At 36.1% G+C, this 16,329-nt stretch overlaps 1 protein-coding gene across 2 annotated transcripts in view; it reads left to right on the top strand.

Moving 5' to 3' along the window:
- DMXL2 (Dmx like 2) overlaps positions 1 to 16,329 on the top strand; it is a 48,025-nt gene that overhangs the window by 1,147 nt on the left and 30,549 nt on the right. For both annotated transcript variants that reach the window (XM_086848400.1, XM_086848401.1), the window contains exons 2-12: positions 7,009 to 7,134; positions 8,887 to 8,958; positions 9,639 to 9,717; positions 10,556 to 10,712; positions 11,090 to 11,156; positions 11,896 to 12,074; positions 12,394 to 12,577; positions 13,849 to 14,023; positions 14,801 to 15,034; positions 15,145 to 15,422; positions 15,602 to 16,298. In XM_086848400.1, the coding sequence (XP_086704526.1) occupies positions 7,009 to 7,134; positions 8,887 to 8,958; positions 9,639 to 9,717; positions 10,556 to 10,712; positions 11,090 to 11,156; positions 11,896 to 12,074; positions 12,394 to 12,577; positions 13,849 to 14,023; positions 14,801 to 15,034; positions 15,145 to 15,422; positions 15,602 to 16,298 (2,248 nt within the window). The remainder of the gene's footprint in view (positions 1 to 7,008; positions 7,135 to 8,886; positions 8,959 to 9,638; positions 9,718 to 10,555; positions 10,713 to 11,089; positions 11,157 to 11,895; positions 12,075 to 12,393; positions 12,578 to 13,848; positions 14,024 to 14,800; positions 15,035 to 15,144; positions 15,423 to 15,601; positions 16,299 to 16,329) is intronic.

Consider the following 16,329-nt stretch of genomic DNA (forward strand, 5'->3'; position numbering starts at 1 on the left):
CTAATTCTCATCAGTTTTGATAACATCAGTCATGAATCATAGGGTGTACTGTGGTTTATACAAGAATTTTCCAAGAGCAAAAGTAGCATCTTCCAAAACAGTGCAGGATTGCTTGGTAGGATGTTAATTATGGAAGTACGTATAGCAGATCACGCTCTGTTCTCTGGCTGCTGTATCCAATTTTTTATAATACAGTAAACAAGGAACTAAAGAGACAAGTATGTTTTAATAAATGTGTTTTCTGGACTTCCATAGCTGTAGCTTTCTTCTTTGCTTTTTCTTCATTCTCTGTATTCATAGTATTATTTCCTGCTCTTTTAGCCCTTTATCCTAGAGTAAACTGTACTGCTAAAAACTGCTACAAATAGTCTGGGGTCTTATGTCCAGATTCTTAGGAAATGGCTTGCCTGTGTGCCTTAGTAGAGTCATAATCTACCATTGACTGCAGGTGGTTCATTAGTGCCTAACCTCAAATTCTGTCATTCACCATCACCTGTAAGGATGTAGCTTCATGCCCCCAAACCACTGATCTGTTTGGAGCCATAACTTCAGCTCACATCCTGAGGCAGGTTTTGCAGTTCAGGTGACAGAGCCTGCCTCTGCAGACCTGCTCTGAAGCCCCAGCACCTGTCAGGCACTGGCACACAGCACCAGCAGAGCAGGGAGAGGGCAAGGGAGATGTGCACAGCACACTGGGAATCCATAGGTGTCTGTGGGAGTCCATAGGGCTGTGGTACAGGAGCTGCTGTTTGTGTGCACGTGTGCCCACTCACGTTTTGGTTGATGTTTGGGCATTGAAAATGCGTGAGAATGGTTCAAAATTGCTACAACTGATTCATCACAGGCACTTGAAAATACAGTTTTTTTTCTGTGAAGGAATGAATCATTTCTGTTAAAAATATTCCACTTAACAGCAGAATAATGGCTTGGGTACACATATATATGTACCCACTAGTTAATAGTTTTGGAACCATTTCCTTTTTTATTTTTTTTGAGGAGGAGTAGAAGAAACTTCCTCTTGAAATGAATGTGTTTTAGATGCCTAAGTCCAGCAATCTTAGGATTCTGAGAGAAGAAACACATTTTCTTCTAACCTGATTAGGGACATTGCAATTCTCAGGTTTTTACATTCTTCCTTTCTTTTGTGGTTTTTCCTTGGCTTGTTTACATGACTCCTTGCTGGGGATAAAGGTAAGCTTTTAATTCCCAAGTCAGTGTAGCTAGAGGTAGGATGATAGCACAGTCTGCCTCAACTTTTTTAAAGCTTTGGTAAAAGTCATCTAGTTATTCTGAGAATGAGACAGGGAAAGGAATTTTTCCACTGTTTTTTTCTCTGCCTGCTAAAACAAGTATTAGCAACTCCATAAAACTATAGAGATCCAAAAAAAAATAGAGACAGGTGTCTGTAGGTTGGCTACAAAGGTTTTGTCAGTGCTTATTCTGAAATGTGCAGGATCCTTTCCTCCCTCAGCTCCCACATCTGCCTGCAGCACTCCTAACATGTATCCAGCCTTTCCCAAGGAAGGATGAGGCACAGAGATGAGTGGTGTGCCTGGTGGAGGCTGGAGCTGTGTTGTGGCCAGTGTGGTAGAGGGGGTGATACAGGAACAAGTGTTGGAAGGGTGATTAGGAGCAAAATAGCTGCATAATGCTGTTTTGTACCAGACAGGCTCCTCAGCCTCCTTGGTCTGAGCTCTGGAAAAGACATTGCTCAAGCAAAGGGTTGAAGTACTGAGTGAGGGAAGTTCTGGGAATAATTCTGTGCAGTTTTCAGCTTGCTGTTAGTCCATGCTCTCATTTTAGCAATATTGTTAACTGTGTTCCACAAGTGAGTTTACAGAACTTGTAACCTTCTGGTTGAGGGTTGAGCTTTAAGCAGAAAGGCCTTAGAGCACACACCCTCTTTGACAGAAGAGGTAATTGTACCTCACAGTCTAACTGGCAGCTAATAACCTTTTCAAGGTAGTAAAATGCATTTTTCAAATCACAGCTGATTTCACTTAGCTTTTGTTCAGAAAGAGCTGGTTAAGCAGCTACCACAGAATGTTAACTGTTTCTAAGGTTAGTCTGGGCTTAAAAATAAATAGATAAAAATAGCTATGTCATTTACCTAGAGGCTGGATTCTGTAAGTATAAAAATTTGAAGTGTCAGAGAAACAGGAAATAATATTTACTCCTGCACTAATTGCACAAAATACAAAACTATAAACATTCTTAATAAAAAATCAGAAGGTCAGCTATCTAAGAACTTTGCTGATAAAAGTGAGAAAAAATTCATTTATTATTTTTCATTTTTGAAAAGGACAAGCTTCTTAACATATTTCATGCCAGTACTGACACTTAACCTGGAGCTGTGTGTGGTGAATTTCAGAAGCTGTTGCAGATGAGTCTTCCACACCCCTGTAAATTTTTTCACCTCATTGAAACCAGTAAAATCTTCATTCACACAGATGTCCACAAGATACAGCAACTGAGAATAGGTTTACTCTTCTGTGTAGGGTTCTCCTACTTTTTCACTACTTCATCCTTCTTATTTGCAAATCCCTCTCAGTTATTTATGACTACTTATATATATATATATATATATGTTCTGCACTGTTTTTATGTAAACTGGATTAGAGATGCTTCATATCTAAATCCTTACTAAGTTATTTTATCTCTGTATGTTTAAGCATGTTGTAAAGTATTTAATCATGAATTTGTCTGAAATGTTAGTTTAGGAAAGCCTGTTTTACAGGCCATGGGCTAGTAGTAGGTTAGTAGTTGTTTCTCAATTATTTTGTTAGTTTGCATTAAGTGTATGTAATTCTAGTAGTACTTTGAAGGAGGAGGGGGAGGAAGTGTAAGTGTTGTGTCCATTGATGAAAGTTTGGAAACGATTCAGAATTCAGGTGTCTTCATTGCTAAGCAGAAGGTGGAGGAATTTCTGCATCTTATGTTTACTGTCTGTAGCCAGAAACTTAAAGATGGGTATTGTTTTACTAGAGGAGTCCTTTAAGCCCAATACAGACTTTCAGGTTTCAATAGATGTTTTAATTTATATAATTTTGGATGTTTATGAATTTTATTTTTTTAATACTACTGTGGGCTAATTCTGTTTCCTCCACATCATTTACCATCTTGAAATGCCTCTGCATCCCTGATAGTACACACAGGAGCTTGAGGACTTGTGTTTTATTATGTTTATTACTTATGCCAAATTGTAAAGAGTTGCAGGTTATAGAAAGAGAATTTTGTTGGTTTTTTAATACAGAGGAAAATATTTGTATAAAGAAAAAACAAGATGAGAATGTGAAGGAATAATTGTTTCTCTGTCTCTTATTTCCAGAAGCAAACTGGAAAACATGAGCAGGTGAAAAAGACAGAAGCATGTGCTGCTTTCATATTATCTGAAAACTGAGGATATAGCATAAACTCTTACACTAGGACACAATGTCCTACTTCTGTGTGGTGCTCCTGCATTCAATTAAAGCTTTGTAATTGTTCATTTCAGAGGTCCCAGATCTTGACAGAGAGAGCAGACATTGGCAAACTACAGCTTAGTAGCTGATTATGGATCCTGCAAGTCATCCTTGCATTCTGGCAGTTTTGCAACTCCATTTAATTTTCTCCTTGAAGTTATCAGTGACATTAGAAATGGAGGCTGGCAGATACTCCATGTGGGTGGTTCTTACTGCACTTGTTTTGTTCAGTCACTGCTCATAATTCTGTTTATTTAAGAGCTCTGTGCTGCTCACATCCATTACAATATCTCAGTGCCTTATTTTTCATCTTTCCTGTCTGAATGGCTTACCAATTTTCCATCAGTTTTATCAGGTTAGGCAGCCAGACTGCTACCACCAACATTGTGGCCGCTGTTTCTCTGGCAGGAGAGACCTGTGGTGGCACAAATGACCTCCTGAAGATGTCAGCTAAATCCTTAAGAAGGAACTACTGATGTTAAATATTACCACACTTCCCTGTTCTTTGTCACTGTGGGGTGTTTGTGCTGCATTATGAGTAAAAGGACAGAAGAAAAGAGGATTTAACAGAAAAGTGTTCTCTTCAAGTAAAAACATGTTAATAAAGAAGATATCACAAAAGCTGCTTAAAAGCATCAAATGGAAAACCTGTATTTAGGCATATAACATGAGATATGAAAATATCTTTCAGTACATAAAAGTATATGGACCTTTTTCAAATACATATTCTAATGACTTCATAAAATCATTTCAAGATTTAATATACCTTCAAAAAATAAAGCACACTCTCAGAATAAATATCTACACTCAGAAAATGACTCCAGAACCAAGGGATAGCAGCAATTGCTCTAACATCCTAGAGCTGAAGGCTGGTGTCCTGCTGCTGGCGACGGGTTCTGCCTACGCCCCTAACCAAGGGATCCCCTCTCTTGGCACAGGACACTCAGGTTGCTGAGTCACTTGTTGGTGCAGCAGTAAACACAGGCAAAGATTAGGATGGCTGCAAGTGACAATAATAAGATTTCACAAAGGAAAAAGATCTCTGTATCTTGATGAATCTTTCAAGAAAAATAAGTCTACTATAAACCACACTTTTAATTTAGAACCATCTTTTTATTTAACTTTGTAAAACTAAACTACATAGTATAATTAGCTGGAAATTTAATGCTTTGTTGGTGGGTTAAGTGCAGGGGACTCCTGGAGGACAGGAGAGATGAAAAACTAAAATGTTTCAAGAGAAAGACACTCAATTCTTTTGCTTACAGAATAAACAGACCTAGCCAAGTATAAAATATTTTCTGTTTCATGCATTATGAGCTATACACACACATATAAATGGGCATGTTTAAGAACACTAAGCATAAGGAAATTGAAGGTGTTAAGTCTTTTGCTTTTATAATTTCTGAGACACACATACATGTCTCTTGCCAATAAAATTGCAACTAATGATAACTTATGAATAACGTAGTTTGAAATTTGCAACTCAGCTTATGAATACCAACAGTGAATAGGGAATTTGAAAGGTTTAAGTCCTTGCTTTAAGTGGATCAGCACCTCTTTTTATTTAGATAATTTAAATCACATCTTTAGTAGGTTTGTATTAGTAGTTATGAGGAAGACTGTGGAAAAGAAGATGAATCAATTCTTTTCTGTTTTAATGCTCACCCTTTGATGTTTAAGTAGGAGAATCAATTTCTTATATTAGAATTCTGAATAAATTATGGGGAAAGAGGATGTGCTTTTATTTTCCTGTCTACTTCTGGGCATTCACATCCTGGTTTCAATCTTTTTACTTCTACTAAGGAGCCTATACTGTTTTGTCCAGCATTCAGCACTGCTGGTGAAAATTGTTTAGTAAAGAATCCCACTATAGAAACAGGAAAGCAACAAAACAAAAGGACTTTCTGTATAATGCCAGAACTTATTTCAGAATTTCTTCTTTCATTCTCTTACATTCTGGAAATAATCCTATTCAATTTTAATGATAGCTTACTCCCTTCCAGACTGGGTCTAATAATCACATAGCCTAGTCTTCAAGGAGCTGGGATATTCTGCTGCACAGATAATCTCCCTCCAACAACCTTTTAGCAATCCTGCTTACAGTGTGAATCACCCCAGTATCAGTTCCTCAGAGCTTCCCAGAACAGCAGTGTGGGTTATTATGTCTCAGACAGCACTGTGTCACTCTATTTTTGTGAGATGACCTTGGGATTCTATTAGACAATCTGTTTTAGCTGCAGTTTTCATTTTTGTGTGTACAGTTGTATGGTGTGTTAATTTCTGGGCACTGAGTTTCCGCCTTGCTGCTTGCATTGCCGTTCCTTTCTGTTCCACGCAGTGACGTACTTTCACTAAATTAAGCCCTTTTTTTTCAGCCTTTCTCACTTGTTGCTCTTTCCCAGGAGAACTAGAAGTAGACATAGAAAGTCATGAGACCTAAACTGTCAGCTCTAATTCCAGTGGTTGTCTCACACCATTATCTTAGTGTGACCACCAAGGGGCACTGGTGGTAAATCAAAACAAATACAATTCTCATACATTTACAATAAAGTAGCCTTTAAACTGATTGATCTCAAAGGAGAGGGCAAGGGCTGACTCAGTATTTTGGAAGTGGACAAGTTAAAATGATAAGTAATTTTGTACCATCTGAAATTCCCTGTAGAGGACTTGTGCTCTGCCTAACTCAGCTGCTATAATACCTATTGTATTGGAATCAGTGGAAAAGTTACTTTAAGGAAAGAGACCTCTAGCTCTAATTGGTTACTGCAAAAGGCTTAGTGGAGATTGATCTTAAGGAGAGATTTCTGTGCCTGAATGCAGGAGCTCAGTGGGACAGATAATCTGGAGTGATTAAACTTTTTAGAACAGGTGAAAGGTTGGCAGACAGGTATATATTTATCCTGCCAATAAGAAGTGCTGCAAGCTAGCACTGTTCTATAGCTACTACGTAAACAAATTCTTTAGAATATAGAGTGTATTGCAAAACAGTATATCCAAAAGAAATCTTTGTTATTTTACATTCTTATAGTAATGTGCACTTCTTAAAACTCAGAAAAGCCCAGAAATTACATTATTATAGAAAAGTATCACTTAACAATCTTGATTTAAAAAAAAAAAATAATAAAAATGGCAGGGGGTACAACACACACCTATTGAAGAAACGTACATGCAAATTAAGAAATGCTCCTGGCTTGACTGCCTTGCTCTAAGATGCAATAAGAATTGGAGGAGGGGAAAAAAAAAAATTGAAACCTAAAACAGACAAAATAAAAGGTAAACAGAGAGCTCAAGTTCTCTGTTTAAGTTCGGGTGTTTGGTTTGTTTTTTTTCTCTTTCTGTTTGCTGTGATTTAAACCCTGTAGAGTTATGGACCCATTGCTACTTTGTTTCTAATTGTTGCTCATTGAATTAATTATTAACAAATCTGCTACATTGTAACTGATGTTTTTGGAAGCTGTGACCATCCCAGTTAAACAGAAAGTTTAACAAGTGTTCAGTTAGTTTTAAAATAAACATTTAATTTTGTTTCTTTTTAAAATTGTTCCAGGCATATGGCTCTGGTTGTGACATTGTTATTCTGGCAAATGACTTTGAATGTGTACAGATTATTCCTGGTGCTAAACATGGAAACATCCAGGTCAGTTGTGTGGAGTGCTCCCAGCGCCAAGGCAGGGTAAGGATTTTAATAAATCTGTATAGAATTTTTAAAATTTGAGAACTCTAAATTGAATAATTGAATGACAACATAATACATTAAAAGAATAAAGGAGTTAATTTCACAACAAAGATCACAGTTTACTGGTCTGGGACTTTCTAAGTAACACCTCTTGTGTTAGTCTTATTCTTTCAATTTATTAGTAATCTGGGGGAGGGAAGAGGGTAGAGGAAGCAGGAGACATAACAAAGGATTTTTTCCCTTTCTGGGATCTGCAATAAGAGGTGTCACAAAATGTGGGCAGATACATTAGTTAAGTACAGCATCAGAACTGGAATGGTACTGAAATGGTGGTTACTGTCTCCATTTTGTATGCTTCCATCTAACTAAAGAAATGAATAAACTGTTTATCTAACATATATATACACATATGGGTGTGTGTCTGTGTTCTGCAAAGTAATGAATTTGAAATACTTACTTAATTAGAAAGGCTGCAGCATGTTTAATGTGTTTAGAAGTGCTACTCTATGAGCTGTTGTAACTGCATGGCCCCTTGATTTGCTTTGTGGTGTCATTTTAAATCCCTAAACAATGCTAGAGAGAGAGGGTAGAAAGAGGAGGGGGAAAAATTTTCTAGGAGGTCCAGTAGTTCACTGAGTAAATTTTTTTTGTCAGTTGTCACTGCTGACTAGAATTAGCTGGGTAAAAATTGGTACAGTGTTGAGGAAGACATAGTTAGAATTGGGGAAGATTTAGTTGGCAGAGCCCTTGAACTTCAGCAGTGCAGTCCCAGTCAGAGTGGGAGAGAGATTCCAGCTTCAGAAATGGTCCCTACCAGACCACCACAAACCCCTGGGTGGTTCTGCTTTCAGGATTCTGAACTCATGGTCTGTTCTTTACTTTAGGACTGAATCTGTTGTTGCAATCCTCTCTCCCCCTCCTCCTAAGGAAGAAATATGATTTCATAATAAATTTCGTTAAACTTTTGCATCATTTCTGTTTTGAGGAAACCAGATCCTGGATGGGAAGGACTTTTAGAATTATTTTTTTTCTTTTAAAAGACATTTTATCTTTTAAAAATCTTTTTAGAAAGAAAGAGGAATTTTAAAGATAGTTAAAATACTTAAAGAATATGAGTATTAGGAACAGGCCCAGATAAATACCTAAGAAATACTATGTTGTGTTTAGAGATTTCTGTGAAATAAATGAGTGAAAGGAACTGAGGGGTTCAATGGCATATGTACTTCTATTTTTCTCTTTACTATTTATGTTGTGTCAAAAGGTATTGGAGTGTTAAAAATAGAATTGCATTTCTTTCTGCTTATTGTAACTATTAATTAGTGATTTAGTGATACAAATGGAATCTAGGGACACAGACACTAATAATTAATGCATTAGTTAGCTGTGAAGTACACAGGACATGAGCAGAAGCAGTGAAGGCATCAGCTTTCTCTTATGCATTAAGAGTAGTTGCCCTAGAAGAATATACCACATCTGACTGTGTTAGTGCCACTGAACAAACAATCTGCCCTGTTTAGAGTTAAAATCTGAAAGCTGGGCTTCTTCAGGAGTGTGTTTTTCTCAACTGCCTTAAGAAAATATACCTATAACACAGTTGATTATATTTGTATTAATTTCACTTTTCAAGAACCCTGACACATAGAAGAGGTGCTGGAAATTCTTTAGCTATTTTAGAATACTAATTCCACTTGCCTCCCAACCTTACATTTTGAGTCTCCAACTTTTTTTTTTTTCTTTTTCTTTCCCCAGATTGCAGCATCATATGGAAATGCTGTTTGCATTTTTGAACCACTTGGCATAAATTCTCATAAAAGAAATTGTGTAAGTATGTATTTCATATTTTTCATTCTGTTTAGGCTCTTAGAAGAGGCAAAAGTCTGTCTGCAAGTTATTTTTATTATATTATGTCGGCAAGCGACAGATTGATGGATAAACAGTTTCTACCATTTATAATAAAACTGGATGATTCTTCACTGAAGGAATTGAATTGTGAACTGCACTTCTAAGTTCCCAACATCTTGTTTTTGAGTCTCATACTAGAATAACATGGTGACAAGCTGGTATTTCTTATTTGAAGAGGTTGTCAGAGGCGCAGTGCAGAAGTACAGCACAGGCTTGTTTAGTGCACCCAGACTTGTTTTAACAGCACAGCCATGGCCGAGCACTCGAGCATTAAGGATGTTCTCAAGCAAGTTTCACAATCTTTGTGGCATCTATACTGCTATCCCTTATGTTCCTTTAAACCTACAGACACAGTAGTTCAAAGTAATCTACAGATATATTTGTACGTGGGGTAGGTCCAGATCTGGTTTGCTGGGCACCCTGGGATCCTTTTACATTTTACAAAACAATTTAAAAGCATATTAAAAGTAGATTCAGCAATCTACCACTGAATACTTTTGCAACAGGCTTAATAGAAATTTCATATAGAAAGAAATACCAGTATCTTTATTTTTTGCTGTTGATGTGAGAATTAATCCTTGTCTGGTTTTATGCTACAGCAGCTGAAGTGTCAGTGGCTAAAAACTGGGCAATTCTTCCTCAGTTCTATGACCTACAACCTGGCCTGGGATCCTCAAGGTAATGCATCATTTGTGAAGCATTTGGTCAATATTTGTAATTAGAATTACTTGAACACAAAATATTTTTAATGTAATAAAGTGAGAGCTTGATTATGCAGATTTTAAATTACCTCTTCTCAGGCAGCGTTGCATAAAATGTGAGGCTACAGTTAACATTTGCCAAGTGCTTGAGTCTCTTATGTAAGATCTTAGTTTGGGAATCACAGTGTTAACTGACTTAAATTATCACTAAAAATCATTGAAATAGAATTTTAGCACAACTAAAGTCAACAATCTACCTGGACATGGATCTTTATAAGATGTCTGTGTATTTATTTGAGATGTGAATAGCTATTGTTTGCAACATTTTATGGTAAATACAATTCTGTGATTCAAAGCCACCAAAAAACCTTGGCGTTCTTTCTTAAAAGGAACTAAGATAGCTACAATAAATAAATAAACATAATAAAATATGTATATTTTTATAATATATATATAAAAATGTGTACATATAAATAGTACATCTATGGTATGTACATTTACTGTATATACTATAAATATATATATTTTTATAGTGTGTGTATATATAAAAGCATATATATAGTGTGTACATAAATATAGTGTGTGTATGTGTAAATATATATATATATATATGCTATAAAAGACATTAAAAATTGAAGACGTTTTAATAAAACCAGCTGGGTGAGATGATTGAATACCCTATCATATTTAAAATGGACTAAAGTTTAGCTTTCAACCTGTTCTGGATAATTCACAACAAAATATGATGAGAGGCTTAATCTTTGAACATGCCTTTGTCATCCTGGTTCCACAGCTTTGGTATCACTCCCTTGCAGGTAACAGGTTATTGACAGCAACAGACTTTTTGCAATTGTGGGCCCCTCCATCTGATGATATTCTAGAGGAAGATGAAGATGATGATGCCAACAATCAGATCAAGGATGATAAAGTTCTCCCAGTTCTAAATGACTGGAAATGTGTCTGGCAGTGCAAGTGAGATAATTTTTGTTTTAAGACAAATTGCAATGCAACCTCACCTATATTTTAAAATGTGCTTTTAAATACTCTAAAATTCAAGCAATGTAAATTATTTTAAATAAAATATCCTCACTCCTGTTGGATCTAACCTAGGCTTGTCATACTTAAACCAATCTTTTGAGCTATCTTTTCAATAAAATATGAAAATACTTTTATGTTCCTGCTTTTCAAAAATTGTGCTTAAAGAAACAACTATAAAAAACTTAATCTGAATTTCACTTAATTTAATATTAAATTTAAATAATCAACAGAAACACTGAATCAACTGAATACCCATGAAATCATATTTTAGAATAAATAGGCCTTACTTAACTTGCTCTTGTGTTCTGTAGGACTGCAACATCAGTACATTTGATGTCATGGTCTCCTGATGGTGAATATTTCGCAACAGCTGGGAAGGTGAGGACAAAAAAGTATAATGGAGTTTTTGCAGATTTTTCATTTGCTTGACAAAAGTAAGTAATATGAATAGTCCTGGACCGTACATTCTATTGTAGTCTTAGAAAAGGTAAATTATGATCTCATGTAATGCTGTGTTTTTGTGTAATTCCATGAATTTCAGCAGCAAGAAATTGGACTTATCTATGTACTCTTACTGAATACATGAATGACAGTGATACAGGCTTGTTTGTATGTGTTATATATGTATATATTTGATTTTTTCTTTTAGACATAGTATACTTCTGTGAATTTTCAGATACACATAAACAATTTTTTCTACTTCTGTTGAAAGTAATGAGATTGTTATGATAGAACATACACATTTAAACTGGTATAATATGCACGTCTGGATAAATTAGGGAAGGTTTTTATTTAGTGAATTTTGGGTTCAGTTATCAATTCTATTTCAGTTTGCAATATTTTTTGTTAAATCACTATTCAAGCTAAGTTTTCAATTAATAATTCTCTTTAATGTCACACTCTCATTTGAATGTTTCCTTTTGGTTTACAAGTCTCAATAGGTAAGAAATTTTTGCTTGCACTTACTGTTAGTTAAACTGTGAGATGAATTTTAGTTCTGAGACAAGTTTTTATGAACAATACCGGAACAGCAATTTTCTTATTACTTGAGATCATCTTTTTGTTACATTTTTAATTATAGCTACCTGACCCCCTGGCTTTTTATTGCTTTACCTAGGATGACTGCCTCCTAAAGGTTTGGTATCCTACGACTGGCTGGAAGTCATCTCTCCTGCCCCAAGAGAATGAAGAAAAGAAAAAATGCTCAGAGGATGTGCAGTTTTCCTTTGTTTATTTGGCGCATCCCCGAGCAGTGACAGGATTTTCCTGGCGGAACATCAGCAAGTACATGCCCAGGTTTGAAAGCTGCCTTTTTTCAAAAAGCAAGCCAGCCTTTGATCAAGTGTTTTTTTTAACATTCTGCTTAATGTTTTGCCATCAAGAGCATGAGATTTCTCTTCTTATACTTTCAAGAAACAAAGCATACCAACATCTTCCCATAAACTTGTGTATCACCAAGTTTAATAACTGTAGTCATGTTAACATTCAGTTAGGAGAGAAGCAGAATTTAGATAAAACAGTAACTACTAAATTCTTGTACACTCCCCTAATTTCTGCCGTGTCTATGTAGTTAATTGAGTTACCCAGGCAGTAATTTTGCTGTCTCTGCCATCAGGGGGTTGGTCTGTAATGTGTTACTCACGTCATGCATCGATGGCATCTGCCGGCTGTGGGCAGAGACACTGTTACCCGAAGATACTCTCCTGGGGGAGCAGATCTGTGAAACCACCACTTCCAGCATCAGCAGCACCATCTCTCAGTCTGGAAAGCAAAAGGATACTATACAACATGCACTAGAGGTACATGTAAATACTTAATTTGTTAAATTTTTATTTCACGATTCTTCAAACTTCAAATATTTATGGATATAAAGCTCTAAGAATGTGTATTGTGCAGTCCCTATATGCATAACAGAATAGCCTGAATTATTTCATATCAGGTTTTGAAGTCTATTGCTAAACTTAAACACTGGAAAAAGTCAGAGGCTGCAACTCTGCATCCAAGCACCATGTTTTTAAAACTCAATTTATTTTTTCTATAGTTAACTAACAGTAATGGGAAGAGACAGTGTTTAATGTGGAATAATAATGGTGGTTTCATTCTGATTGAGTCTGAAAGCCTGCAATTATAAAGACAATGAAAAGAATAAAACTTCAACTTAGTTACTTCATTTGATTATTTTGTTTCAGTGACAGTCTTATATTCTTAGTGAGTCTATTAGGTTTACAGTAAGAGAAAACCTATCTGTAGAAGCAGCTGCTCTTGGTCCACCTTAACAAGCACCTTTTTCCCATGAGAAAGTGCATACCAATGATTATCTGCAGCCATAAATACCTATGTGAGAATGTTTTAATTAAGCTGTGTGGGATGTGTGAGAGTGTCTGAGATAAAGGAGCAAGAAACATCGGTTCTGCCATTTAGTTGTGTGATTGACTAAGTTGATCCTTCTTGTACACAGAAGGAACATACAATTACTCAAGTGTGTTTAATAAAGACAATCCTGCTGGATGACAAAGTGGTGGTTTGTTATCCTCATTTGCTACACTATCAATATAAAACCAAGGAAAGAAGACAAAAAAACACCCCACCACCCATTTGTAGACTATTACAATTAGACCAAGTTTTTATTTCTTAAATATCATGGCTGTCAATATCATGGAAGCTTGGGACCAATTACACTTTGGGCTGTTAAATCAGTTGTTGCTTTACATGCTCTCAGAAATATTCAGTCATACAAAAATAATTCATTATAAAATTATATCACAAAAGTTGCTGCTTTTAGATTGTTTTAATCTTGTTCATGAATGTTGTGTGAAATCCTGTGTATGTTTGTGGTGTTGTTGAGTACGTATTAAAGGATCTTTTAGAAGACTGTTAAGAGAGCTTTACTTTTGGGTAGATCTGATGTGCATAAGTGTTACTAACCTGTGTTGAAATCTATTCAAAATAATCCTTTTGAAATTAGTCTTCATTTATTTGGTAGAAAGAAGCTGTAGGCTTTATATAAGTGTAACTTTTCAACTTAGAATGTTTTTGGTATTTATTAATTTATTTTCTATAATTGCAACAGACAATTCATCATTTGAAAAATATGAGAAAAGGACAAAGGAGATCTTCAGTTCTTGTCACACACACAGATGTACTGCCAGATCAGCAGGGCATTCACGAAGTTCAGCGTCACATTTCCCATCAAGCAAATGCACTTGGTCACTTCCACATAGCTGCAAGCATCAACCCTAATACAGGTGAAATACAACCATTTCTTAGACTGCAATAATGTATTTGCACAGCATGAAAAATAAAGGCAGCTGAGATGCACATTCTTTGCTTTGCCTAATCAAATAGAGGCAACTTGTAGGAAGTCTGTTATTTGGCATAGAGTTTTTTAAGACAAATGAAGCTGAATTTATTCTGAATACCTTCAGCACCTTTGTGAGTAAATTAAATTCATCTTTGCAAATCAGAAGGCAAAAGAAGTATAAATTTCCAGTCTGATTGGTGTTTGATTCTTGGGTTTGGGGGGGGCATGGTATATCATGAATAGAGTAATTGCATCCTATAAAATGTAGTGATTGAAAAAGAGCTGTATCAGTGTCTTTTGGTGAGAAACCAGCTGTTTTTGATAGAATAATGCAGAATATTTTTAAAGGAAAAGACTAAAGAGCATTAACATGTTTTACCTAAAATCCATACATGAAAGGCAACATTGCAACATATGAAACTGAGCAGTTAGAACGACTAAATATCATTTACCATTCACCTGAATATAAATTTTCATGTAAATTTATTGACCTTAAAATATCTTTACTGGTTTTTGTACAATTGGATGTAAAATTTTGATCTTTACCTATTTTAATCTTGCAGGCACAAATTATGTCATACCTAAAATAAGTGAAATGTGCATGTACATACATATATGAATAAAAAGATGAGTGGTTAATCTATAGCTTAGTATCTAGCTTTATATACTTTTATATAATTTAATACATAGTTGTTTGTTTTTTTCTTGAAAATGTCCACAGATATTCCTTCGGTGTTGGCTGGAACTGCTTTTAATACAGATGAAGGAAGTGGAGGCTTTGTTGTCCACTGGCTGAATAATAAAGAATTTCATTTTACATCCTCTATTGAAGTATTCATGCAGCATCTAAGACAAATTTCAGAACAACAACTAGAACAAGATTTTGATATTGAAGCTGAAGAGGAGGAAGAAGCAGAAGAAAAAGAGAAGGGCTTACATATGAAGTTAGATCATGGTTAGTAATCTGGTTAGTTCTGATCAGCTACTAGCAGATTAAAAAATACTGTGTTTTGAATGGAAACTGGTAGGGAAATCTTAGCATAAAATGGCACATTTCTGTTGCAGATTTGTCTATAGACAGAGAATCAGAGACAGGGACTGGTACAGGCTCTTCAGAACATGAAGATGGAGAAAGAGAGGGAAGCCCCAAAACATCTCTGCTTGCGGGCCCACGCCTGCCTCTTCCAACAGTTTTGTTAGACCGGAAAATCGACTTGCTCCTAACAGAATGGAACAGGAATCCAGATATGCTTTTTACTATCCATCCTGTTGATGGCACCTTTCTGGTGTGGCATGTGAAGTATTTAGATGAATACACTCCAGGCATCTTTCGACAAGTTCAGGTATGGTATGTTAGAAATGGTTTTATTATTTTTGATGTTAACAAACATTGTCCTTTGCTTTAGAGCTGAACATCAGTAGGAATTTCATTTTAAGTACTTCCTGTAAAACAGCTAGCATTTGTTCAGGCTGAAGCTGAGTTCATATATTCTAATTTTTTTCCTTTTTTTTTTCCTTCTAGGTTTCATTTTCTTCTAGGATTCCTGTTGCATTTCCATCTGGAGATGCTAGTTCCCTTAGCAAAAATATTATGATGTATGCCTGCCCTGTCTTTGTAAAAGACAACAGCAGTGCTGCACAGCAGAAAACAATGGATTTTCCAGATAATACTCTAGCAAATAAAGGACCAACCTTTGCCCAGGACAGTGCAAAAGTGAATATAATTTCTCCTGTGGTAATGATGATTTCCAAACATATAGATGGCTCTCTAAACCAATGGGCAGTTACTTTTGCTGATAAATCAGCTTTCACTACTGTGCTAACTGTATCCCATAAGTTTAGGTACTGTGGACACCGCTTTCACCTCAATGATCTGGCCTGCCATTCTGTTTTACCACTGCTGCTGACATCTTCCCATCACAATGCTCTGTTAACTCCTGAGTCAGACACTTCCTGGGACTCCGACAGGATAAACAGGATGATGGATCCCATTAAACACAAGAGAGGTTCTTCTAAGCAGCAGCTTAAAAATGCAGCAACCCGTACATTCCATGACCCAAATGCAATCTATAGTGAGCTGATTCTGTGGCGAGTAGACCCCATAGGACCTTTATCCTACACGGGAGGAGTGTCTGAGTTGGCTCGAATTAACTCTCTTCACACCTCTGCTTTCTCTAATGTAGCCTGGCTTCCAACACTAATTCCCAGCTATTGCCTTGGTGAGTATACCTGGCATGTTTCCATACAGAG

The sequence above is a fragment of the Cyanistes caeruleus genome, chromosome 13 (genome assembly GCF_971803275.1).
Source record: "Cyanistes caeruleus chromosome 13, bCyaCae1.hap1.1, whole genome shotgun sequence".
In the NCBI taxonomy this organism is placed as follows: domain Eukaryota; kingdom Metazoa; phylum Chordata; class Aves; order Passeriformes; family Paridae; genus Cyanistes; species Cyanistes caeruleus.